Here is a 25,744-nt window from a genome sequence, read left to right on the forward strand (position 1 = left end):
AATTTTGTTATTTGTTTTTTTATTGTTGGCTATAAGAAACATCGGAATACGTTGTTTGTTCCTTTAGTATGGCATTACATCACTTGGAAAAGAAGCATTATGGGATGTACTGGAGTGAAAAAGAGTTTAAGAGTAAAACGTAACTTTCAGAACTACTTGCTGCGTGCATTATTTAATCCAGACGGGTTCATTTAATTAGAGAACTAAAATGAAAATATAGACGAATGCCTACAACTGTAAGGTAACCTAATCTATTTCAGACTGTTCAGAATTGTCTTTGTCTTCATTTGCTCTAGAAACAATTTATTTGTTACCCAAAAGAATAACCTTCGTGTTTTGGCCATACTGAAAACGTGCCCCAATCTGACTGCTGGGTGTAAACCTATAAACGGTGTGTTAATCTACTGCTCTCTGATACAGGCCCTGGCCGTGAACATTATCATATTCATAACAAACGGTGACTGACACGCTGTTAATCCGTCGCAGTCTTATCAGGGCATACTGAAAAAGGAAACTGGCAACAAGGTATCAGAGGGTGAGGACGCTTTCATTTAAATGTTAATGACATCACGGCTGGATTATAAAGCCTAGCGCTGCCTATGTGCAGGAGAATGTCAGAGACCAGGTTATCACCATCATCCGGAGATCTCGCGATGGATCTCTCTTACTTACTGATGTGTGGCATGCTCGTTACTCTGTGTCTCAGACCCAGTGCCATCCCACTGACAACAGCCCAGGACAAGGTGAGTGCCTCTTCATTTTCACTCCTCCGCTTGGTGAAGGAAAGGACTGGAAGCGCTTCAGGTGAACGGTGACGTAGTCCATATTAAGTCTGTGCGCTCCAGGTGGACGGTGACGTAGTCCAGATTAAGTCTGTGCCCTCGGTGATGTTTATGATGTACTACTCATTTCTCCATTGCTCACACACAAGACTATGATTTCCTAAACCGGACAATGTTAAAATATTCAGAAATCATTTCACTCGTCTGAGTAGTTGTTATTCTTGCAGCAGGTTGCTAAATAAATGTGAGACGCAGCACTGTTCAGTGGCCCGTGTATTTACCTGCGTGTTCTTCAGGTGATGCGGACCGCGCAAGCAGCCAATCGCTCAGTGACGCCGACGCTCAACGACACGGACGTGCGCTCTCGCGGCAACGGGTCGCGCGCGCTGCACGAGCCAAACGTGGCCAACCGCGTGAAACTCACAAAGTTGCGCCAGTCCAGCGATCAGTCGCGTGCTCGGAAGAAACAACCGTCGAATAAGAGTGAAAGGCGCAAAAACTGCTTTGGTTTTAAAATGGACAGAATCAGCGATTTGAGTGGCATGGGTTGTAAGAGCGACTGAAGAGCCGTCTGGCGCCGAGCTGGGCTGTCTGGATACCGCGCGCCAGCCGAGTGATCTGGGTCCGGAGACCTACAGCCTCGCGCTGGTCGTCCGTAGCAAATAAACGATAAAGCCCACTGCACGTAACCGCATAGTCCGGGGAAACGTCAGATAAATGGTCAACGAGGCTATAATGTGTTAACACTGTTAAATATTGCAATTATGGCATCACTGAGTTTCTGGAAAGAAATATTATACCTAGCCAACCAAATTATATTATACGGGCTGCTCTGTGGACGACTTTTGGTCATATTAGGGGCTGAAATGAGGGCCCTGTGTTTCTCAGACGTGACACACTCTGCATTATTCAAAACTAATGTGTCAATATTTTTATTATTATTTGACAAATATTAGTTTTAGTTACATATATTTATGCTTTAGATAAAAGAGTAGATATTTTTATGCATTTTTTTTTTTACATCAAATCTTTTTCTTTGTACAGATAGACACTGACTATTTTAAGACCAGCTGTCAAATGGTGAGATATTGTCTTAATAAAAATATTGTTTTGAAACTTTGTAGCCTGTCTGAACAAGCACTGGTGCCGGGTGCTTATCTGTCTGCTGTCTTCTCCCACACAGCCACAGCCGACTCTGTTAGCACCGCATGGGTCATCTTTAGGAGACGCTCCTCAGGGCAGTTTGATACATGTAATGTTTAACAAATTAAGGTCTTAACATCCTGATCAATTGAAACACTACCTAAAGAGGTTAAGGGTTAAGGGTCTGAGATCACCCCCTTTGAGTGTCCCTCTCTCGGCCGAAGTGTGTGGTGTGTTTCCTGGCCCGGTGCACGTCATTCAGCTCATCCACTAACTCCATCCATCCATCAGGAACAGTCATATATATTCATACTAAAATGAGGCCTTGTGAGGTCTAACCTAGAGAAGCTTTACATCTAGCCTTTGAGAATTACACTATCCACGACTCAGAGGTGTGTAAAAAGCACGCCGTTCACAGCTGTACAAGAGAAGAACAACTCCGAGTAGACGCATGCAGTGACACGTGTCTTACGAAATTACTAAAACAGAATTTCATGCAGTGACCGAGAGTGTAAAGCATGCCCATAAAAGACAGGCATGCCTGGCAATGAATGTCTTTTTTGGACTAAAAACAATTTTACATCCCACTGATCCAATTTTCCACACACAGACAGATCACTGTTTTATGGCGGTTTAGAGGCTTGGAGAACTAATTGCTAAATATAGTGTGCTGGAGGGTTCCGCTAATAGAGTAGACATGACTCTGCCTCCCTGGTACCACACGCAGGTACATCCGGGAACTCCCGAAGCCCCGCCCACACAGTGACCATTCAGCATCGCAAATATGGCGGAGGTAAGAAGCAAATTCTAATGATTTTCCCTAAAACAAACACAAAAAGTACCCTTTTAATTTTGAACAGTATCCCGTTTGTTGGATGCGCCTTTCGGAACGAACGGACACATTTCGTAAAACGTTGCGTACATGCAATCGATTTAAGTTATTAAAACTTGTTGAATTTTCTCAAATTTCATGTCTGCAAACTTATTAGCCAGCTAGCTAGCGAGATTAGCTCGCTAGCGCCGGATAGCTAACCTGGCTAGTTAGCATTTAGCTACCGACGTAAAAAGCGAGCTAGCTAGTGTTTCTGAGATAAAGTTTGGAAGAAAACGGAGGATAAACACTGCTGACTTCTCCTCTTGTGTGACTTTCGTTGTTCTAGCCAGCCTCAGGAACTCCACTTCTCTGCTGGCTAATGAGCAAAGTGTTGGCCAGATTAGCCAGCTAGCTGGCTGGCTGTGTGAAACTTTAAAATCACCAAATATGTCCAGCATGTGTAAAAGAGACATAGCATCGGAGCTTAGTTTCACGTTACGCTGTTAACGGCATAAGACGACACCGGACTTCGCCCGTCGTTGTATCGCTTGCCCCGCTCGCTCAACAGTCTAGCTAGCCAGAGGAGTCTGCAGCTGAGCAGCAGCGTTGGAGGAAGTTAGCCGTGTCCTCGTCTAGGCGCGCTTTTGGACCTCAAACTTAAAGCTCCACTGCCAGAGACGATGGTTTTTAAAACTATTATCTCCTATGTCTGTAGAAATACAATTTAGACTTCATTTTATGCACGTTCTTATCTTTGATGCAGAATTCTATGTGCGATTTAAACGGTATTTCGCATCAGCCCAAACTAGTACCAGCTAAGACGGATTTGCTTAATTACTGTGGAGTTTTCTAGGCGAGGAAATGTATCGCATTTAATGCCCGTGATTGTTTTGAATTAGGCCCGCGGATTTAAAAAATGTCGATACACCGCAGAGTTGGCACAGATATCCTAACCAACAAACACTTGCACTATTATGTCATACAATACAATTATTTTAGTAATCAATACGTGATAGAACCCTTTGTCATTTAAAATGACCACTCCACGAGGACAGGAAAATCATCAGTTGACTTTGGCATTTGTCTTGGTCTTGTTTAGGACTCCTTGGGGAATTCGAGCCCAGGTAAATATCCGTCCTGTTTTGGGGGTAGCACATTGGCAGAAGTTGCATTGTGTTTGCTTTGTAGTATCGTGGCAGTGCTGACGATTTAAGGTCTTTTATGTGCAGGGGTTTCAGTCGGCTCAGATAGCCTTGACTTTGATCCTTCGGCAGAAATGCCCGTGCACGACTTTGACGATGAGCGCACTCTGGAAGAGGAGGAGCTGCTGGAGGGAGAGACCAACTTCAGCAACGAGATCGAAGACCTCAACAGGGTCAGGAACACACTTGTGTTGCGCTGCTTCGTAATATCACCACTCACCTTCATAAAATTACAAGATGAAAGTGGGACGTTTTGATCCAGCTTTGCTGTCCTGTGTGCTTGATGTGGTTTCTTTTGCCACAGTTCATCAGGATAAAGAAAAAGCTAAACTTTATATAAAGTATTTGCAAACTATATATAAATCATGTATACACTGTATGTGACCAGTGTATACATAACTATATATAACCTATATATTAACATAAAGACCAATATTCAAACCAAAGTACGTAAAGTGTGTGTCGTATGAGATATGTACAGATGAGGCCAAAGACTGGGGTGCTGAGGTACATATATACAGATACAAGTACTGATCGGCAATATAAACGTGAATGTAAATTTTTATAGAACATGTATAGTTAATGAATTAAAGTGCATTAATTAATGTGCGCTGACTCCAGTAGGAGGAAGATGATCTTACTCAAAAGGATTAATGGAGATCCTAATATCCGAACAGAGATTTTAGTGCACACTATAGAGGCTGAGCTGCAGTTATTTTGCTGGTCAGAATCTCCCTCCATAAGTTGCTTTAAGAGCCAGCTCCTTAAACCCAAATCTGATATAAACTGCAACAAAGTTGATCTCAGATCAGCATGAGCAGATGATATGTAAACTGCTGCCGGTATGTGGACTTTACACGGCTCGTTTTATAGTCATGAAATCAAACTACTTTTCATCATCTCTTGAATTTGCATTGAACGTTCCCCCCCCCCCCCCCACAGGAAGGAGAGATGCCCATTCAAGAGCTCCTGAGTCTCTATGGTTATGGCACCGGTGAGTCGCCAGAGGAAGAGGAGGATGAGGATGAGGAGGATGAGGAAGAGGATGGAGAAGAGGAAGATGAGGAGGATGAAGGAGAGGAACTGGATAATGATGAGAGCAGCCGAAGCACTGGAGAACTGAAGAGGGTTAAGGTGTGTATGGGGGCGGCACCTGGCTGCTTATCTGTAGGTTATATGTATAGTTATAGGTTACAGTTATGGGTAGGGTGTGGTAAATGTTGGGCTAGGTTATGTGTATGTTGGGGATAGAGAGGTTCTGTAGTACGTTTTATTTTATACAGATCAGCTAGACTCTACATCCTCCTCTCCAGTGGACATGCGGAGTTTAAAGGTTGTAAACATGGTGTTCTCAGGACGAGGGTGTGAAGATCTCGAAGGGTCTGGAGGCCCACTCGGCCGGCGAAGGACGCACTCTCACGTCTAAAGGCTGCAGCACTGCCGAGCTCATCCGCCCCCAGAACTGCAGCTACTTCCAAAGTAAGAGCCCCCACCCGCTGTTCCTACTGTTCAGACGTCCTCCATGGAGGAATTCGAAATGTATGACTGCATATGTGAAGGCATCGGTTAAAATCAGCTGCGCAGCCCGCCGAGTCACTGCAGCGGGTCCCTGGGCAGCCCGCCGAGTCACTGCAGCGGGTCCCTGGGCAGCCCGCCGAGTCACTGCAGCGGGTCCCTGGGCAGCCCGCCGAGTCACTGCAGCGGGTCCCTGGGCAGCCCGCCGAGTCACTGCAGCGGGTCCCTGGGCAGCCCGCCGAGTCACTGCAGCGGGTCCCTGGGCAGCCCGCCGGGACACTGCAGCGGGTCCCTGGGCAGCCCGCCGAGTCACTGCAGCGGGTCCCTGGGCAGCCCGCCGAGTCACTGCAGCGGGTCCCTGGGCAGCCCGCCGGGACACTGCAGCGGGTCCCTGGGCAGCCCGCCGGGACACTGCAGCGGGTCCCTGGGCAGCCCGCCGGGACACTGCAGCGGGTCCCTGGGCAGCCCGCCGGGACACTGCAGCGGGTCCCTGGGCAGCCCGCCGGGACACTGCAGCGGGTCCCTGGGCAGCCCGCCGGGACACTGCAGCGGGTCCCTGGGCAGCCCGCCGGGACACTGCAGCGGGTCCCTGGGCAGCCCGCCGGGACACTGCAGCGGGTCCCTGGGCAGCCCGCCGGGACACTGCAGCGGGTCCCTGGGCAGCCCGCCGGGACACTGCAGCGGGTCCCTGGGCAGCCCGCCGGGACACTGCAGCGGGTCCCTGGGCAGCCCGCCGGGACACTGCAGCGGGTCCCTGGGCAGCCCGCCGGGACACTGCAGCGGGTCCCTGGGCAGCCCGCCGAGTCACTGCAGCGGGTCCCTGGGCAGCCCGCCGAGTCACTGCAGCGGGTCCCTGGGCAGCCCGCCGAGTCACTGCATGTCGATGTGCGTGCTGATGTTGAAAGATTCCCTTCTCCACGTTGCAGATAACGAAGTGGACGAGGAATCTGAGGAGGATGAGGACTACATTCCCTCGGAGGATTGGAAAAAGGTAAGGACTCTCCTATGAGACGAGGGGACGGGTCGGGGCTGGGGGTGAGGCATTCCTTCTCACTGTGAAGACCTGCTTTTCCATGCGAGTTCTGAGTCTTCCTCCTTCAACAGGAGATCATGGTTGGCTCCATGTACCAGGCAGAGACGCCCGCGGGGCTCTGTAAATACAAGGAAAACGAGAGAGGTTTGTACAGTGCCATGTGTTCATGCCACACGCTCACTCCGCACTCCTACAGTTCACCCTCTGCCTTATTCACTCTCTGGTTCAGCATCATGGAGGATGTTTGGGAAGGTCAACAAACTAATGGAACTGAACTGATCTAGTTCGCCGTGTTTAAAAGCTGCAAGACTGGAACACATTTCAAAGTAATATTAAGACATTGTAATATATTATTATTTAAAACATTTTTTACTCACTAACACGCATCACCATAACACTTATGTTGGTGTGTCAAAAGCAGTTGTATGCATGGCCATTTTTCCTTTGACAAACAATAACTTTTTTTATTTCACTGAAAACTTGTACAATAAATGTGACAGTTTTCGTTCGGATGCTGAAAAAATTACACATTTCCTAAAAGTAACTTATTGAATTAAACGATGTCTAAATGTCTTACTGTGTGGCTTTTGGGTGTAGTCTGAATTATGTTTACCCGGCCGTCAGTATGTGTAGTGACGAACGCCGTTGCCTTTTAACCCCAGTGTATGAAAATGACGACCAGCTTCTGTGGAATCCAGAGTTCCTTCCGGAACACACTGTGGTGGAGTTCTTAACGGAGGCGTGCCGGCGCACGGGTGAGGAGACTGGAGTGGACGCCATTCCTGAGGGCTCGCACATTAAAGACAATGAGCAGGTACGGCCACTGCTTCTTCTGGAGGAGTCGGGGCTTTACTTGCGCACGCCGCAGGATGGCCGTCTCCTGCGTCTGCAGGGTTGGCGTGTGGAGGCTTTATCTCGGTGTGTGTCTCCCTCAGGCCCTCTACGAGCTGGTGAAGTGCGACTTTGACACGGAAGAAGCCCTGCGAAGACTGCGATTCAACGTCAAAGCCGCCAGAGGTGAGGCCCACCTGCTCCCATCAACACACAATACACCTGACCGTTTGAACACAGCACAGAATCCTGACCCCAACCCTGACACACCAGAGCACCTGGTTCAGTTAGACCTAACCAGTACCACACTGTTTTAACAAGCTCTTTAACCTCCATTCCACTAATGTCAAAGCAGTGATTTCCATCACTTGTTTATCTGTTCCGAGCGGGGGAAAAGACTTGGTTTTGATTGCTTCCACAATTAATTGACTAGCAAGCAAGTGAGCAGACTGCTGGATTTGAGCCAAACCTCAGTCCAGGGGTGCCCACCTTCAGTGTGATGCTGTACCACCCTGCAGATCTTAGTCCCAATCCTAATCTAACACGCACCACCCAGATAATCCAGGACTTCAGTAGCATCTGAATCCTGGCGGCTGGGGTGTGCTGCTGAACTCTGCAGGGCTCTTGGTTTGACTCTCAGGCCCAGGCATCCTCTGTTGATGACAAACTTAATCAGTGTGTTAGCTAGACTCTCCTAACAAAACTGGGTTTTGATCTGTAGTAAGTGTGTTAAATCAGCAGGTACATTATAAAGTCTTTTCCCACAGAAGAGCTCTCCGTTTGGACGGAGGAAGAATGTAGAAATTTTGAACAAGGTCTTAAGGCTTATGGGAAAGATTTTCATCTCATTCAAGCCAACAAGGTAAGACCAGCTTTGCTGTGGAGCCACGGCTGTTCACTCCCCTCCCACTGAGACAGGGTGTTGGACTGATGGTGGAATGATGTGTTTGGTTTGGGCTGAAATTCCAGGTGAGAACACGGTCTGTAGGAGAGTGTGTGGCGTTTTATTACATGTGGAAGAAGTCCGAGCGCTACGACTTCTTTGCACAGCAAACACGACTTGGCAAGAGGAAGTACAACCTTCACCCGGGTGTGACGTGAGTGTTTGCACAGCCTCCCCTCACAATGGCACTGAACACAGTGAGGCATTTGATTGTGTTTGACACAGTTTTCTTCTGCCAGCTGCAATAGCAACATAAGTTTTCACCTATATAGACTACCAAAAACATCATTCAGTCAGTAACAGCGACTATGCTACGCCTGACTAATATGGTTCTTGCTTTTGATGGCTCCGTACTGACCTGAATATGCGGTGATGTCCCCGCTGTAGCTGTACTTCAACGAGAGATGCTCAGACTAAAGACACCAACTGGTTATTCTTTGATGTGGTTGTTTTTATCCCTTGTTTACAGTTACTGTAACCGCCTGGCTTTGCAGTCTATAAAATGTGCCCTATGTGCTGGAATGTTTTCAGCGCAGCGTTGCGAGGTCATGACCCGACTGTGCATGTTTGCTACAGGGATTATATGGACAGACTACTGGACGAGACCGAGAGTGCTGCGTCGAGTCGAGCGGCCACACCTCCTCCCACCACCTCCAGCAGCAACACCAGCCATTCGGAACGGGAGGATGGCTCCGCTCACAACGGTCAGAGCAAACCACGTTTACCTAGTGGTTTAGCATTGTTCAATAGCAGTCGATCCTTCACAACATGTGTGATGTACCAGAGATGCCGCCTAATGCAAAAGAGAAAGTAGTGTCACCTTCTTTGAGTCTTTCTCTCTCTCGTGTGCGTGTGTGTGTGTGTGCTGTAGGCGTGGGCGGTCACAGCAGCGTGTCGAGCGCAGACTCCGGGCTGCTGTCAGGCAGCGAGGTGAAGAGTGACTCGCTGCAGTCGGGCCGAGCAGAGCGCCTCCTCCCTGAGCCCCACGACTCCAACGGCTGTGAGCCTATTGCCGTCGGCAGCGGAGACAGAAACGGCGCCGTAAAACGGCCGCAGGACAGCCAAGCCATGGACAGGCAGTCTAAAAAATGCAGGACAGATTCAGACCCCCTTGCCCAGGTCAACGTGGACTCCCCCAGGGTCAAGGAAGACTGAACTGCCAGTGGAGCAGAGACCAAAGGCCAGACCAAATCCAGCAAATGAGAGGGGGATTTATTTTAGCACCCTGACTGTAGGGAGTGGGACAGTCTCCCCTAGAGTCTCCTCCACAACCAAAGCAAAGCGTCCAGCTGAAGACGGCGGGGACACCACAGCCAAACTCCTACTAATGTCGTAACCAATTACTGCTTCAGATTCACACCCCTCACCATTTTACACAGAAAATGTCTATTCTATTTGTATTGGAATTTGTCCAATAATTTTTTTTACTTGCAAGATATTTATATTTTTTAATGGAACCACGCTGACAGTGGGAGTCTCCGTCAGGTCCTTTTTAGGCTGGAGGGAGGGAGGGACGGTTTGATGTTTCTGCAGGAACGCTGAAGTTGCACTTTTGTACTGTATGTTGGCATCGGGCACTGCGTGGGGCTTGTTTGTGTAGAGCGTGAGGGGCGGAGAGGGCAGAGCTGCTCTGGCCAGGCCCATGACGCCTTCATCCAGGTTTGACATCAGGGATGTCTGCTACTCATGTGTTTGCTAGCCGTGTTTTGATGACGACAAAACAAATCTGTTTTTGTGGGCTTTCCAACCACTCCACCAAGTCTGAGAGGCATCTGTCTTTGGACCTAAGGTTTGTACAGATTTCTTAACTTGTATAGTTCATAGTTTTGATAATGATACTGTAAATGTTTCTGTTCTTTCTTTCAAACTTTTGTTGTGCGAGGTTGCACAAAACTGATCATGATGAAATCAAACCTTGGTGTCTGAAACGACTGCTTCTGTGTGTGGGGGAGGGCGGCGCTGTAGTTTGAAGTGCCTTCAGGTCCAATTCAAAGCTTCACTAGAAATCTTCCTGTGTTACTAGCAGGGCTTTGCTCTCAGATGGGGTAGTGAAGCCGGGCCCTGCACATTTATGAGCCTGAAGGGTTTAGTTCCAGTCCTAATCCAGCCAGACCCGTGCTAAACTGCAGGGTGGTAGATCTCCAGGGACAGGCTCAGGCACACCAATTTATGTCTTAGTGCAGGCATATTCACCAAGGTGCGGTATGGTGATATAATCACTATTCCAACAGCAAATTTTGTGTGTGCAGAAACCATGAAAAGTTGCCGCCTCCAATAAAAAAAAAAAATGAAACGAAAGGAGAAACTTTGCTCAGCTCGGTTTAATAAGTGACTGTTCCCTGTGCTGCCACTGAATGTTTTCTAGATGGCAGTTTAGCCAAACTAGTTACAATTTAGGGGCAGAAAAGTACAATCATAAAAATCTACTTTGTAGGCACTTTGATTTCAAAGCCAGGTCACATTTATGCTTAGTTTCCTTGTGAAGACATGCAAAAACGTTTATTTGAAAATTACAGTTGGAATGTAATTATGTGAAATGTATAAAGAACAGCAGAGGTAAGGGGTCGCAGGAACTCGAATTTTGTAACTCGCCTTGTTAGGTGCGTGTTCCCATTTACATTTTGCACAATTCTGCTTCTGTCCAGCTCCAGAATTGCTAGAGAAGAAAAGCAGCAGGTGCCGTCGTCCCATAACTACGGTAGAGAAACGCGCTCACCCCGGTACTGTGTATGATCCATACATGCCAGGCCTGTATTCTCAGTTTTTATTTACATAACACAAACGACCAAACTTCGCAGCCATACAAACGATCCTGTTACACTGGAGTTTAACGCAACAGCAAACTGAAGTGAACGATGCGGTTCTTTGTAACTTTCCAGAAAGAACGAAGGGTGCGAGTCGTACTGGAGAGCTAATGTGGTGGTATCTCACCGTTACAAGTTTGTTCGACAGCTTCACGACAGAAACGAAGCTTTCGGTACAATTTCGTAGACAGAGTTACAGGTGTGTGTATATAAAATGGGATCAAGAACACTCACCCCAACACCAGTTGTCCGATTGCATTTAATGCACAACCTGCAGAAAATCTGAAAAAATGTTCATCTACTAGACCAGATAGCTTTTGTTCTGATATTTGTAAATGAACCTAAGATTTAATGCTTAATCATGAATTATCTTACATAATATATTACTCAACAAAGACACAATGTACTGAGGTGATCCATACTATTGGTGCTTCAGCTGTAAATTATCCACGGTGAATAGCACTCAGCATATTAAGTTTTCTACATTGCACGTGATTAAAATGTCCCAGTTTACATAATGGTCTAAAACATTTGAGGTAAACCCTAGCACACTACTTTAGGGGGTGTTTTACTCCTTGTATCAATGTGTTGTTGGTGACTTGGATCAAGGTCACCTAATTTGTCCACATGAAACTATTTGTAGGTGCTCCCATCGTGACTGCGGTATGAACAGATCACCCGTGCCATAGCTGTAGGTGGTCAGACACGGATCTTGCCAAATGGATGCGAGTGTAAATGGAATGTGTATTCTTCATTCAGGTACTGAAAAACGACTACTGAACTTCTCCCATGCCCAGAGGCCACAGCTTCTCCTCAACACACACAGATGCTTCACTGCCTGCTTTAAACTTTCTTCCAACATTACAGCAAATAATGCCCAGGTAGTAGCACGTGAGAAACCATGTTTACACTTAAGTACAACAGAAGAGACATACGTGCTGGTATGTTTGATTGTGAATACCATCAGATCTCATCTGGTCATACTAGAGATGCATTTTAGTAAGACATTTAAACAGAATACAGCCAAAGTATATGCGGATATGTTCAGTAGAAGAAAGGCATGTCGGTGCAAGGTGTAAACAGGCCCTGGGATACTGTGTAATCTCTTCAGTCTCCTCCTGACCACAGCACCGTCCAGCCTCTGTCACACCTACTAGGCGCTCTCTGTTGATTTAAAGAAATACATATAGGACAAAATTATGACTCCACGTCAGTGTAATCAAGGAAATACTTGGCTGGCAAGAGTAAGACCGAAATGATCTCAGATCTCAAATACTTGACTAAAACTGTCCAGCAGGAGGAAACATGTTAGACAGCTCCTTTGTTAACTGGTTAAATCAAACAAGGCAGAGGGCTGCTACCACAACCAAACTACAAAACCCATCCATGTTTTGAGTTAAAATATTTCACAGGATGTATGAAGTTAATTAATTTGGTGACTGAGTAAATAAATGCCATAACTTACTTTTGTGTTCCTCTGCAAACGTGACATAGGAGTACACAAGACTCCCGGCGATGCTTTAGAAAGCAGACATGCATAGCAGGTTTCAGAGCTACAGGTGAACTACAGGCTGAAGGTGGTGAGATGACCATGTTGTCATGGATAGGTACAGTCTTAGTGTCGAACCTTTACCTGATATTCAACCCAACGAAGTTTAGCCAGGTGAAGATGTAATCTCCACCAAACACCATCCCGATGTAAGTTACCAGGATATTCTGAAGGAGGAAGGAAGAGATCATTACCTTAAATGAAAAGGATGCTGGGCCTCTGTAATCCAGCATTGCCCAACCCTCCTGTGTTTAGATTTGGCAGGGAGGGATTTGCATGTTAAATTAAAGGACTGCTGTACATCCTGGAATTCAGCACAGCCCCACACTTCTTTCCCAGAGGCTTCATGTGTCTGAACACGAGCCAGGCATCCTGCATGGAAGTCTGTTCAGATCATACCTGACGTGGGTTTTTAAAAAGCTGACTGAGAATATAAGTGACAAGGTCTCTAAGGTCAGAGGTTATGGTTTAGGTCTGGCTCAGCTGCTGTTAGATGTGTGAACTGTGACTGACCTTAATGCAGCCTATAATAGTGGTGGTCAGAGCAGAGTTGTAGTGTGTACACAGCACTATGGAGTACATGAGGATGAACCTGACACACACACACACACACAGAGTTTGTGAATGTTTATAATGTTTCCTTGGACAGCAACATGAAAATAAACTAGACAAGTAAATGTTCTTAATGTCAGCAAATATTTTACTACAGTGCAGTTTACATAAGTTTTTTTCCTGAAGTGAGCCTGGGTTTAAGAAATGGCCTCCTGTTAGTGGCAATGTGAGACATTTACAAATAAAGCATGAGATTAGTAATTAGACTGACCAATCACTGGACACTGCAAACATACTACAAAAAAAACAACTATTGACATCAAGTGGCCATTTCTGGATAAACAGAGTGCAAAAATAAGCCCCCCCCCCCCCCCCCCCCCAACACTGAAAGCCTCACTACACGACTCTTAGACGGCTGCATGTACACAAACAATAATGGGAAGAAACAGCATGTTGGTGTAAGACTAACAGCCACATGACCTTACCCCATCACACAGGACAGAACAAACTGGCCAACAAAGAACACGTCCGTCCATCCATCGAACGCTAGCGTCTGACACAGAAACAAAGCTCTCTCTTAATTCTCCAGACTGACACAGATGTCGGACTCTTACACAGAAAGAAAGCCAACGGTCCACCCATTCACAACGTTGCCTTGTGCATCAGTAATGTTTAGTGTCAGTAAGGAGTGCTAATTCTGTCTTCACAACACAGGCTGTTCCCTCAGTGGGCAGAGTAAGACATTATCAGACAGAGGCACAGGCATGTGACCGAGAGAGGCTTACTTTGTCAAGGTCTCCAGTATAATACGATAAACCCACAATGGGGACCAGCATGAGCAAGGCGTTATAATACAGCAGTCCATACTTCCCCAGGTCCTAAACATAAATACATACATTTATACATCTGATTGCAAGAACATAGAAATGAGAACATGATGAGGGTCATAAAAACTAGCATTGTAACAGACTGCTGGACAAATCCCTCTTTTACGTGTTGAACTTAAGATTGTGCGGAAGTAACGTTCAGTTTCACGTGCAGGTGTCCGACACCTTGGAGTCCAGCTTCTGTTTCATGTAGGCCCCGCTGGCTGCTGTCAGTAGGTTGTTCAGGGTGATAAACACGTAGCCGTGCAGGTCGAAAGCCAGATCTGTACTGAGACAGGCACAGACACCCCAGATCCGTGAGGAAAACTAACGTCCTGGAAGCCTTTCTGTAAGGGCGTACCTCCACGGTACCATGACGCTGAAGAGCTCTAATGCCCAACATTTATACGCATGTCTACTCGGTCGAGACAGTCACCACAACTCACAACTCCACACCAGGATTGTCCACCATAGGACTTACCTTGCAGCAATAAAAGCTCCGAAGATCATAGTAAATACTGTAGCCTTTATGGTCCATGTAAACCTCTTTCTGTAAAAGGCAGCAAATTGGAGCTTCAGAACCTGAAGAAGTCGAGCACTTCGGTGATGCGTGAACGCGAGCTCACCCCAGCAGGCGGACCTCAGCCAGCATGGTGAACAGGATAGAGAACCTCCGGAGCACGGTGAACATGGGCAGGCTGGCAGATGGAAACACAGTGGTTGGTCCCGGCCACGTTCACTACACACTTCAACATCAATATACCCACCAAAACCACTTTACAGGCCTTACTTCACTTGTTTTGTTCCAAAAAGTCCCGTTAGCTGGTTTCCCACATAGAGAAGAGGGAGCGGGAACGTCTGAAAAGCAGAGAGATGTCATGAGGAGGTCCCTCACACACAAGCGACTAGCTTCAGTTCTAACCAGGTGCTAAAATGGATGTGTAAACTCTGCTTTTATGTCTACAGAAATTATACATTACGGGTTGGGAGCAAGAAACAGCTGAAGTGCTTTATCTCAGAGCACTGATCTGAGGTCAGATTTTAACTGCACCAATACTTTAGTGAGAGAAGGGGACCATATAAACCAAAACCCTCCTTACCACTTAAATGCTCTACAGTGCACACATCTACAAGAGACCCTGAAAATGTCTCCCTTGTAGTGTGCTGCACTTTACCTTGCGGGGGATGTTTCTGTCAAAATCAGGAAAATGGATGACTTTAAGTTGTTTTGCCCCCCACAACACAATCACCGTCGCCAACATCTGTAAGACAAGGGGCTTTTAGAGACAGCGGCAGGATTTCTAGAACGTGCACATCAGCTGCCTCGGGCTGACTGCTCGTGCACATGCTGCAGTTGTGTGTTACAGACACACTTGGGTTTAAAGTCCTGTGATTTGTTAGACACACTTGGGTTTAAAGTCCTGTGATTCGTTACAGACACACTTGGGTTTAAAGTCCTGTGATTTGTTAGACACACTTGGGTTTAAAGTCCTGTGATTCGTTACAGACACACTTGGGTTTAAAGTCCTGTGATTTGTTAGACACACTTGGGTTTAAAGTCCTGTGATTCGTTACAGACACACTTGGGTTTAAAGTCCTGTGATTTGTTAGACACACTTGGGTTTAAAGTCCTGTGATTCGTTACAGACACACTTGGGTTTAAAGTCCTGTGAGGCACAACGGCCACGCAGTACCGCGCATGGACGCTACTGTAAAGGCTAAACCCGTGCACAGCGAGGGCGGACTGTGATCAACAACACTTACTTGGCCAATCCCCAGTGACAATGATGACGGGAATCTGATCAGAAAACAATTGGACAGTAAATTCAGTACAGCCCTCAGGCAAAATGCATTAGGACTATGGCATATTTAATTCACTTCAAATGAAAGAAACGGAGTTACGCGAATGTATTTTCATAAACATAAACATAGACATTTCATAAATAACGATACTGCGATTTACGGCAGATGTTCCAGTAACTGAAGCCAAAACGAGTACACTGTATTTAGACTTTAAAAGCACCTAATGTTCCCAACATCTAACGCCAAAGCTGAGCGCTGTCTGAAGCGGACATAACGCGTCTCATTCAGCGTTAGCGACTTCACTTAGTCGTTACCTGTGACCCGTAAGGACACTTTTGTTCACGATAACGATGAGAAAGGAGCTGAGTCCGTAAAACGCTGCGGAGAATAACTTCAGCCGTAACGCCTGCGTCCGGCAGCGCTCGCCTGGCGCCACACAAGGCCGACTTTTAGTACAAAGCCCAACATGTGTGCGAGTGTCAGCCATATTTCCCCAAGCAACTTCCCGGGGAGCAAAGGTTCAACTGGTGTCCTTTTAAAGGAAAACTACACGTTTACTTCAAGTCTTCACTAAAATGTAACTTAGGAAAAGTGGGTGAAAAGCGGTCAATCTCGCACAAACATGCCACTTTGGGCTAGTTGAGAAGTTTTTCGTATCCCGAACTCATAACCAGTGTGTTCAGTTGTGGTAAGTTAAGACCCAGGGGCCAGGTGTTGGTTACATATATACACTCAGACATTATCCACACATGCTTTAAAGCTACACCACGACGTTAGATCAGGTAAGTAGCCAACATCGCCATCAAATAACCATACTCCATCCGAATTCATATTTAAACAAGGCAGCCTGCGGAACTAGTGCTATACAATTAGATATACTGTAATGTTTTGAGTGTACAGTCGTGGCCAAAAGTTGAGACTAACAAAGTTTGGTTTTCACAAAATTTAGTGCCTCATTTTTTGGTTCCTTTGGTCAGGCGTTTATATGGCATAGTGAAGTACAATTATAAGCATTTCAGAATTTATTATTATTACTTTTGAACTATTTAGTGACATACATCCAGTTTAAGCAAAGACTTTAAAAAGAAGGGGGAAAAACTAAATATTAAGACTTATGCAATTCACCTTGGCATGCTGGATATCAGCTTCTGGGCAAAATCTTGACTGAATGCAACCCATTCTTGTCTTACCAGTGCTTGGAGTTGATCAGAGTTTCTGTGTTTTTGTTTGTCCACCGTCTTTTTGAGGACTGACCACAGGTTCTCAATGCGATTGAGAGCTGGGGTGTTTCCTGGCCTCAGACCCAAAATTTCAATGTTTTGTTCACCAAGCCACTTGGTTATCACTTTTGCCTTGTGACATGGTACCCTGTCATCCCGGGGAAAAAAAGCATTGTTCATCACCAAATTGCTTCTGGATTGTTGGTAGAAGTTGCTCTTGGAGGATGTTTTGATACCATTCCTTATTCATGGCAGTGTTCTTAATCAAATGTTTGAGCAAACCCACTCCCTGGGACGAGAAGCAACCCCACACATGAATGGTCTCAGGATGCCTCAGTTGGCATGACACAGCAGTCATGATAGCGCACACCTTTTCTTCTCTGGACAATCATTTTTCCAGATGTCCCAAACAGGCTGAAGGGGGCTTCATCAGAGGAAATAACTAACTCAGTCCAATCCCTATACTTCCTGCAGAATGTCAGTCTGTCAATGTTTTTCTTGGAGAGAAGTGGATTCATTGCTGCCATTCTTGACAGCAAACCATCAAAAGCCTGCGCCTCACTGTGCGTGTAGATGCACTCATTCCTGCCTTTTGCCATTCCTGAGCAAGCTCTGCACTGGTGGTGACCCGATCCCATAGCTGCATCCTCTTTAGGAGTCCTGGCGCTTGCTTGGCTTTCTTGGGCGCCCTGAAGCTCTCTTCATTGCAATTGAACCTCTATCCTTGGAAGTTCTTGATGACTCAATAAATGGCTGCCTTGTCCTCGTAACCACTTTCTTCTGAGCTAACAAGAAGATCAATAAAATGATGTTAACAGGCCATTTTGTGGCAGGGATGAAATGCAGTAATTTTTGTGACTAGGTTCATTTTCATGGCAAGGAATGACTTCGTAATTCATCTGATCACTTCACAATGTGGGAGTTAACGCAAATTGCCCACCATAAAACCTGAAACAGCTAACTTTGTGAAAACCAAAGTTTGTGCTAGTCTCAATCCTTTTGGCCAGGACTGTAGCGTTGACCCCCTAATAGCACATAATCGGTGCAGCAGCGCTACATCCGTACATCTGTCCTTATCAAGTTTGAAAGTTACCAGCAGGATGCACAAGCTCTGCCATATCCTGCCTCCTCCCCGAGCACCTTGCCTGCTGCAAGAGCTCCCTTATGCATCCAGTAGCCCATCTGGCCTCATCACACCCTCTGGACTAGACAGACACAGAAGTCTGTGACGATGGGCAATGCATGCTTCATAACAACTTAAGATTTATAGCAGTTTCTGTTGAACTACCAATATTAAATAACGCAAGTGACCAACGGTTGAACTGGGTATCAATTCCCTTTATGAGGTGACAGGTCTCTGTCAAAGAGCAGAAGCTGATGTGCAGTAAAAGCAAGCAGGAACATGAGGACTCGGGCCTCTGCGCCCTGCTTCTGAAAGGACAAGACCTTAAAACAACCACTAAACAGGCAGAATTCACGCAACACCTCTGGGCAATTTATTGAACAGGGATGTCGGAATGTAGAAACATCCAGCTAAAAAAAAAAACCAAAAAACAAAAAAACACGAATGCTGTCAAACAAAGAGCCACCTGGTCCTCCATGTTTGCGTGTCCTGGTCAAAGCTAAATGGCATGTGGAGAGAAAAATTGGAAGCTGGGACTTCAATGGACCAGTATCCACCTCTTTATTCTCCAGTCCCAGTTTAGGAAGAGCCAACCATCCACACTGGAGGCCATGTTTCTCTCTCCCTCTCAAACAGTTTGGGAAAAAATTCAAACAAAAGACCAGCAAAAGGTTCACAATAGCAAAACTGAATACAGACAGGGGCAGGCCATGTGCTTGTTAGCTAAAGATCATAGGTTATTGTCAATCTAAGTGCAAGGCATGTCAATCATAGCTACAGAAAATCCCCAGAATAAAACTTCAGGTTTAGAATGCCACTTGCTCAAACTCACAATCCAAGTTTCGAACAGTAAGGTCATGACAAAGGTGTACATCACATATTACTCACAGTCTCCCTCACACACACGCTTCTAAGTGTTAGCCAGGTTTCTAAATGGTCAATGTACATGACACATGAGGCCCAGGCTGGAACACATCACAGGGTGGGACATCGGGGAGGACAAGGAGCACATACAGACATCACTGCTGCACCACAGGACAAGACAGCCTAGAGAACAGAACCAAAAGGAGAAAAGGAACAGAGGCATTGGGCCCGCTGAGGCATCTCACACACACACACACACACACACACACACACACACACACACACACACACACACACACACACACACACACACACACACACACACACACAAATAGCCTGACCCCCTGCTTTCATTAAAATACTTAAAATAGTAAATTATACATTACTCATGTATAGAGCAACAATAAAATTAGCGCTAGAAGTCTCAGGAGTCCTGTTCTGTTTAGGTAAAGCCCTCAAAAATGATCTTCAGAGTATTAAAACCGCAGTGGCGGATACACAAGGCCGAGGCAGGCAAGCTTAAGCAAACAACACGCTTCAACCATATGCTGGAAATACGCATACATTCAAACAGCAATTAAAAACAAATATTTATGGAGAATGCTTAGTTAAAAAACAAAACAAAACAAAACAAAACAAAAAAACACCTCTATGAACATCCCTGCTATCATGTCTCTAAATACAAAACCTCTACCAAGAATTTGCTTCAGTGTAACAAGAGAAGTCCGTTTTGTGTTTTTCCTTTAAACAAAGGCAGAATTTCAGTCCTCAATATGGTATGGATGACAGTCTTTCAGATTTTTTAATTATTTTTTTCCTTGTCTGGTTTCTATAGTCGAAGAATCCGTAAGCATGCAAGCCTCGTAGAGGAGGGGCTGGAGAGGGCCGGAGTCTGTGGGCGGAGCTTTAGGCCAGGGCAGGAAATGCCTCGGGGTCATCCACGTTAGGGACAGACACTCCTCCACCCTGGGGGGGGAAACACACACAACCAGATCACAAACAGTGGTAGGCGTCCATGACGCAAAACATGGCCATAAGTGCACACACAAGGGCACGTTGTTGCTGACCTTGTCAGACCGGCTGCCCCCACGAGCTGCACGACCGCCCCCTCCCCTGCCTCCTCTGCCCCCGCGCGACCCTGCCCGACCGCGCCCCGGGCGACCAAGGTCCCCAAAGTTGATCTCCAGCTGAGAGGTGATGTCATTGGCCGGCTTGCGGAAGTGGTGGTCACCCGTCATGTCTTCAGTGGCACCCTGGAGGACAGAAGTTCCACGGGTGTCAAACACCTACAACAGCGTTTCCTGGCCACGTTACAAAGGAGAGAGAGGGAGAGCACGAGCAGGTGAGGGGTGGCAGCTTCACCTTGTGGTGCGCGTCAGCGTTAGCGTCTCCAGCTTCTATCAGAGCTCCAGACGGCCTCTGCAACACCACAAAACACAAGAAACTAGTCACATACCTCTCAAACCTTTCAGACCAGCCCTGCTGTACCCATCAACCACCCCCACAGTTTAGAACAGGCCAGACACACACACACACACACACACACACACCTGACTGACAGGCTTCATTACCTGATGAGTGCAAGCAGGTGTGTGTGGGGGGGTGACCATAAAATACCGCAGGTCAAAAAAGTTCAAAAGGCAGAAATGAACATTGCTTATAGCAGATTACAGAACGTGATGTGTAAACAGTCTGCACAACGTCCTCAGAACCACAGAGGTTTAAATGCGCACCAACAGAGCACAGAGGTTTAAATGCACACCAACAGAGCAGTGTGACGTGAGCCCCCCCGTGCTGCAGTTAAACGGCACCCCACACACACACTCGTGCTTTCTTAGTGGTTATCTGCTCATCGTTTGCACGTTCCAGTCATCACACTTAACCAGTGCCTGCAGAACACAACACTCGGTCCTCTCGCCAGACGCGCGCACGCGCACACAGCTCAGTTATACTAAGCCCTACAAATGGCATGACAGCTGTTTCTTGTGCAAAATGTTTGCAAAAGGTTTCAGACCAGTCTGCATAAACCCCAGTAGGGCCCATCCACCACAGTACTCACCCCCAACACAGTAGCCCCAGCAGGGCTGCAGTGTACTATAATTCACCCCCAAGGAGTAAGCCCCAGCGGGCCTGCGCCAGGTCACTAACCCCCGCGTCTTTGCTCTTTGACTTGTGCAGCACGTAGCCCTTCTTCCACTGGCCGTCCTCTCCCTCGTTGGGTTTGCGGATGTTGAACTCAACCTTCGCACGCTCCTTATCCTGCATGGCCTTCCACTCGTCCAGCGTCATCTCCTTAGGGCCTTCGTCCTTCACCTCCTCTACCTCGTTCTCCCTTGAGAACCAAAAATAAAAAACACCACACAACGTTAACTTTCACAATGCCGGCTCACTGACCAGCGCCCACCCTTTCAGACTTGCGCAAACGGCACAGCAGCACCTCGGACCGGGTGAATCTCCAAACAGACCCAGTATCAAATACAACAGTGTGGAGGTGGAGTTCAGTGTCAGGTGCATTTCCTTCTCAATGGGTGATAAATTAAGACTTAATTAAGATTGATGTATGTTGGGAATGCTCTACTGCATAACCCACCTATGGATTATAACGTTTCTTGTCATTAAAAGTGCCTGCTTTGTTAGAGGTATACTCTCTGGCCAACCCAATCTAGACTTTAAATTAGTAAAAGTACGCAGCAGAGAACAAATACTTTATTGGGACATGGTGAGAAAAACCAAAACCCTCATACAAAGATGAATGTTATGTAGTTTCAAGGTAACACAGGGTTTACTACAGTTAGTTCTGAACAGACGAGGCACTAACAAGACGACCTGGTAAATAATGGAAGTACAGTATGAAAAAAAGCATTACCCGTGAAGGCTGCGTGCGTCAGCGCTGGCTGGAGCTCATGTGTCTCACGCACGCACCCCAGCCTTCCAACACCACTACAGGACTAAGTTAACCAGTGACGGATCAGGTGAGAGCCAATTACAGGACAACCACAGGCTAATGAGAATATAGTCGCAGAAACCTCCTGCAAACCACCGTGTTCAAAGCCCACTAAACAAGAATGCTGTAAAGCAAGAACAAATGTCCACCTGACTGTGCAAGGCGATTGCAGTTTAACTCCCGAACCTGGAGGCTTGATCTTAGGAACATATCCCAACCAGGGTGTGGCTGGAAGCACATGAATGACCCTGGGTCAACACCCCAGAGATCGCAAAGGAGCTGCAGAGTGGTTCTCAGAGGAGAAACCAGGAGTCTGAGGTACACGTACATTCCCTCCACACCTCCAATAACGAGTCATCAAGCTCAGACAGCCGACGTTTAAAAGGTGGGTAGTCTTGCACTGTGCACTTAGAGAGGATGGTACACCGAGAGCATTTCATCTTACAGACAAGCACTTCAGATAAATGTGATGTGGTCAAACAATTTTTAAAGAGTGGTAATCCACAACTAATAATCTAATAACTGCTCTACCCTTCACATATCACATATACACCTTAAATAATCCTCAAATCACTGTGCAAATCTAGACAGATTTAACCTTATAACTGATGGTTACCCATAATCGACAGGTAAGGCAACCCAAACAGGCACTGTCATTCTATTGGTCTACACACAAGAGGGGGCGGGGCTTTCACTCACTTGTTTTCAGAATCAGCAGGTGCATGCTCCTCCCCTTCCGCAGGTGCCTCAGGTGCCGGCGTCTGCTCCAACTCACTGGCAAACCAAACAACAGCCAGAATTCACCCGCCAGGCAAGCCAGACATGGGGCATAATTACCACCATAAAATCTCATCCATCATGTATCAATATTAAAACAGACTGAACACTTTTTCTGACAAGGTTAAAGAAAACCTGCATTATTCTGACCAAAATAATTGCTGTTTGTTAAACCATGTTAATGCAATGACTCAACAGAAACAGAACACTCATCTGAAGGTTGGTTAGGGTGCCCACACACACACACACACACACACACACACACACACACACACACACAGACACAACTGACTGTTATAAGGCTTATCTACATATTGCAGCATTTTGTGATATCACCATTTCAAAACCCAACATGACGATAACTGTGCTAAATTACAGATTATGTAACCGCATCTTGACCAACACTGTTGTGGCCTGCACGTCCACGCGGCCGTGTGCCTGGGATCTGGCTGTAGTCCTCCGGGACCTTACCTGACCTCATCCTTGGAGCTGCCCCAGTTGTGTGAACCGGCGCCTCCACGTTTCTCTTCCACTTTCTGACTACTGGGACACAAAAACACGAGTGAACTACTGTTGCACTCTTGTGACCCTCGAAGGCTCTGTGAGCTTGCAGATCCCGCCCTTGGCACAACACTCACGATTTGTCGTTGCTGCTGTGTCGGTCAAATTCACGCTTTCCTCGCGAGTCAAAGCCATCACCACGGCCCACGCCCCTCCCACGCCCACCTCGGCCGCCACGCCCGCCGCCACGCCCCCTTGGTGGTCGGTCTCCCACTGGCCTGAGGAAGAGGAGAGGACGAGGCATGTGGCTTTAGCCAGAGAATCAGAAAAACTCTCTTGAACAGAATAGTCTAATCAGCATATGACCACTGAGGGGGTCACATGTCTACATTGTTACTCAACACTTTTGAAACAGTACAACTTTGTTCCTGTGCAAACTGCAAGTGCAATTAGTCCACAGCTCTCAAATCAAGTTCAGTACTGCACAAGCTAGTTATGTCCCTGCTCCAATTACTGACCGAACTTGCTAATGAACCACTGGCAAACATCCCTGCTGCTCCAAGCTGGGCCACTTAAGGCTCAGCACACCTGGCAGAGGTGTGGTAAACGAGACATGTAGTGCGTGCAGTGGGATTGAGAGGCGTGTCTCCGCCCTGACTCACTTCTCCACTGGCGTGTCCCCTCCTTCAGGCTTGTCCTCGGCTGGCTTCTCGAAACGGCGCTCACGAGGAGGTCTCCTGTCCGGTCTCCTGTCGCTGGGGCGACCCTCGGCCTGCGCACCCTGGTGCTGGGGGCCAGGTGGTCCCTGCTGCTCCTGCTTGCGCCCCACCCTCCTCATGCCTGAGTTATACACAGGAAATGAGGTCACAAAGAGAAAAAGGAGCGCACTGACATTCAAGTTAATATGGTAACACGGCACCAGCGTTCTCTGCCTGTGGAGTGAGAGTAAGAAAATTCTGGAAATTGATGTAGTGTGAACTGAAACTGATGTGCTCCACTACAACTGTAACCTAACAGTTTACAGTTTATTCAAACGCTGCAACCCCTTGGTTTATGACCCCCAACCAGATAATTTTATTAATCTTTTAACTCACTTGGGGTTGAGGGAATGAATGAATTCCTAATTGTGATTTGTCTGTATCTGCAGACATATGCTGTTACCATAAAATTGTGTGGCTTAACACTAAATAATTGGAATATACCCCGATTATTATGAAAATGAACATTGCTTTTATTTAAGAAATTGAAAGTAAAGCTGCCCGCATTACCATGGCAAGCACGTCAAAGCCTTACACACGGGAACGTTTCTACCCGCTGCATCCTGGCGCACCTGTACAAACAAACACCAAAAGCTCGGAGCTCACGTAGCGCTTAGCTTGCCCTGCATCGTCCTACAACCTCTAATATTTTTTACTATTAATCGAAAAAACATTCTGAACTGACACTTTAAACGTGGTTTCCAGCACAATTCGGCGAAAAGTGATATGAGAGCAAGTCAAATGTTGCCAAACTAGACCTGTTGATACCAGTTATGTTGTTTAACTATGTAGCCACTGGCCTGAAGCACCAACTCGGCTTTGCGCTGAAATATGAAGCGCGACCCTTTAAGAGGCACATCGCGCGTTCCTACTGCTGCCCAACTACGTGCATTCTTTCTGTTCGTATAGGCGTGCAGAAATTTTACCAATACGGCAGTTTGACTGGTGATGTTTGGCTGTTAAAGCAAAACAGAAATGAACACTTAAACTCGCATCTGCCCTTTCCAGCTAGCGCCTTAGCCAGCGTTAGCACGGCTAGCTACGCAGTTAAATTACGATGTCGGCCGCTTGACGCGACGTGCGGCGACCCCGTCAAAACAGAAGCCCGCTCCACCGCAACACGCTTCAAGACTGGGGGACGTTTCTCGGAGACGTGCACGGATCGTTTAGCTGCACGGCTGTAATAACCGGCTAGCGGACGGCCGCCTGCTAGCGTGTCCTCCGCCATGTCAACACGGCCGGGAACCATGGTGACCTCGCGAGCCGCCGTGCAGGCTGAGGTAACTTCGCCGAGAGCGCCGTCAAGGCGGCCTCACAAGTTAACGCTCCCAAAATATAGCACGTACCCTCCTTCTTCAGGGGCACGGCGGCTTGGGAGTCCTCCTTTTTGTCAAGCAGCGGGTTCTTCCTGTCCTTCTGGGACTCTTTTTTGGGCTGTTTAGCGGCTTGTGCAGCGGTTTTGGTGCCCGAAGCGGCCGCATCTTTCTTCTTATTCTCCGCTGCCTTCAGTATCTCGAATGGATCGGACTCGTCGTCCAATAGTTGGTCGAACCGATTGGTAACGACGCAGCCGAAGCCTTCTTGCAGATGTCCGGGCATGATGGCGCCCCAGCAGCGGGATTCTCCTCCGATTCTACGAGGCTTGGAGCGAGCAGCTCGCTGCAGACAACCACAAGATGGCCACAGAAGGCGCCTCCTTCTCTTCCGGCGCAGAGAACAT

At 47.1% G+C, this 25,744-nt stretch overlaps 4 protein-coding genes across 13 annotated transcripts; 2 read left to right on the forward strand and 2 right to left on the reverse strand.

Moving 5' to 3' along the window:
• The first annotated feature begins 653 nt into the window (after positions 1-653).
• LOC113587161 (C-type natriuretic peptide 4-like) lies at positions 654-1,672 on the forward strand. The gene is made up of 2 exons (XM_027025702.2): positions 654-812; positions 1,079-1,672. The coding sequence occupies exons 1-2, from the start codon at positions 654-656 to the stop codon at positions 1,343-1,345; spliced, it is 426 nt and encodes a 141-aa protein (XP_026881503.1). The 3' UTR covers positions 1,346-1,672.
• Positions 1,673-2,699: 1,027 nt separating this feature from the next.
• mier1b (mesoderm induction early response 1b, transcriptional regulator) lies at positions 2,700-11,921 on the forward strand. Of its 5 annotated transcripts, XR_003411707.2 has the most exons (16): positions 2,700-2,718; positions 3,839-3,863; positions 3,969-4,114; positions 4,884-5,075; positions 5,297-5,420; positions 6,383-6,447; positions 6,561-6,633; positions 7,152-7,303; positions 7,425-7,506; positions 8,088-8,182; positions 8,290-8,417; positions 8,840-8,967; positions 9,135-10,052; positions 10,909-10,983; positions 11,143-11,266; positions 11,827-11,921. XR_003411707.2 is itself a non-coding variant. In XM_027025685.2 (13 exons), the coding sequence occupies exons 1-13, from the start codon at positions 2,710-2,712 to the stop codon at positions 9,416-9,418; spliced, it is 1,503 nt and encodes a 500-aa protein (XP_026881486.2). In that variant the 5' UTR covers positions 2,700-2,709; the 3' UTR covers positions 9,419-10,181. The 5 variants fall into 5 exon arrangements, 1 of the variants encoding a protein (XP_026881486.2); XR_003411706.2 differs by having other exon boundaries at positions 11,143-11,921; XR_003411708.2 differs by lacking the exon at positions 11,143-11,266.
• A 92-nt stretch (positions 11,922-12,013) lies between these two features.
• Positions 12,014-16,462, reverse strand: slc35d1b (solute carrier family 35 member D1b). Of its 3 annotated transcripts, XM_027025692.2 has the most exons (13): positions 16,152-16,432; positions 15,799-15,832; positions 15,210-15,296; positions 14,825-14,892; positions 14,661-14,732; positions 14,516-14,584; positions 14,221-14,323; positions 13,954-14,046; positions 13,654-13,721; positions 13,130-13,208; positions 12,701-12,783; positions 12,533-12,585; positions 12,014-12,231 (listed from the first exon to the last, which is right to left on the reverse strand). In XM_027025692.2, exons 1-13 carry the CDS (start codon positions 16,322-16,324, stop codon positions 12,221-12,223), a joined length of 993 nt encoding a protein of 330 aa, XP_026881493.2. In that variant the 5' UTR covers positions 16,325-16,432; the 3' UTR covers positions 12,014-12,220. The 3 variants fall into 3 exon arrangements, with proteins under 3 accessions (XP_026881493.2, XP_026881494.2, XP_026881495.2); XM_027025693.2 differs by lacking the exon at positions 15,210-15,296 and having other exon boundaries at positions 16,152-16,434; XM_027025694.2 differs by lacking the exons at positions 13,130-13,208; positions 13,654-13,721 and having other exon boundaries at positions 16,152-16,462.
• A 2,068-nt stretch (positions 16,463-18,530) lies between these two features.
• On the reverse strand, positions 18,531-25,718 carry serbp1b (SERPINE1 mRNA binding protein 1b). Of its 4 annotated transcripts, none has more exons than XM_027025687.2 (9): positions 25,371-25,718; positions 23,929-24,106; positions 23,404-23,544; positions 23,237-23,305; positions 22,688-22,762; positions 21,193-21,385; positions 20,407-20,463; positions 20,112-20,297; positions 18,531-20,010 (listed from the first exon to the last, which is right to left on the reverse strand). In XM_027025687.2, the coding sequence occupies exons 1-9, from the start codon at positions 25,621-25,623 to the stop codon at positions 19,951-19,953; spliced, it is 1,212 nt and encodes a 403-aa protein (XP_026881488.2). In that variant the 5' UTR covers positions 25,624-25,718; the 3' UTR covers positions 18,531-19,950. The 4 variants fall into 4 exon arrangements, with proteins under 4 accessions (XP_026881488.2, XP_026881492.2, XP_026881487.2 ...); XM_027025691.2 differs by having other exon boundaries at positions 21,193-21,376; positions 25,371-25,717; XM_027025686.2 differs by having other exon boundaries at positions 23,237-23,308; positions 25,371-25,717.
• Between the last annotated feature and the right edge of the window lie 26 nt (positions 25,719-25,744).

The sequence above is a fragment of the Electrophorus electricus genome, chromosome 19 (assembly GCF_013358815.1).
Source record: "Electrophorus electricus isolate fEleEle1 chromosome 19, fEleEle1.pri, whole genome shotgun sequence".
NCBI classification, from domain to species: Eukaryota; Metazoa; Chordata; class Actinopteri; order Gymnotiformes; family Gymnotidae; genus Electrophorus; species Electrophorus electricus.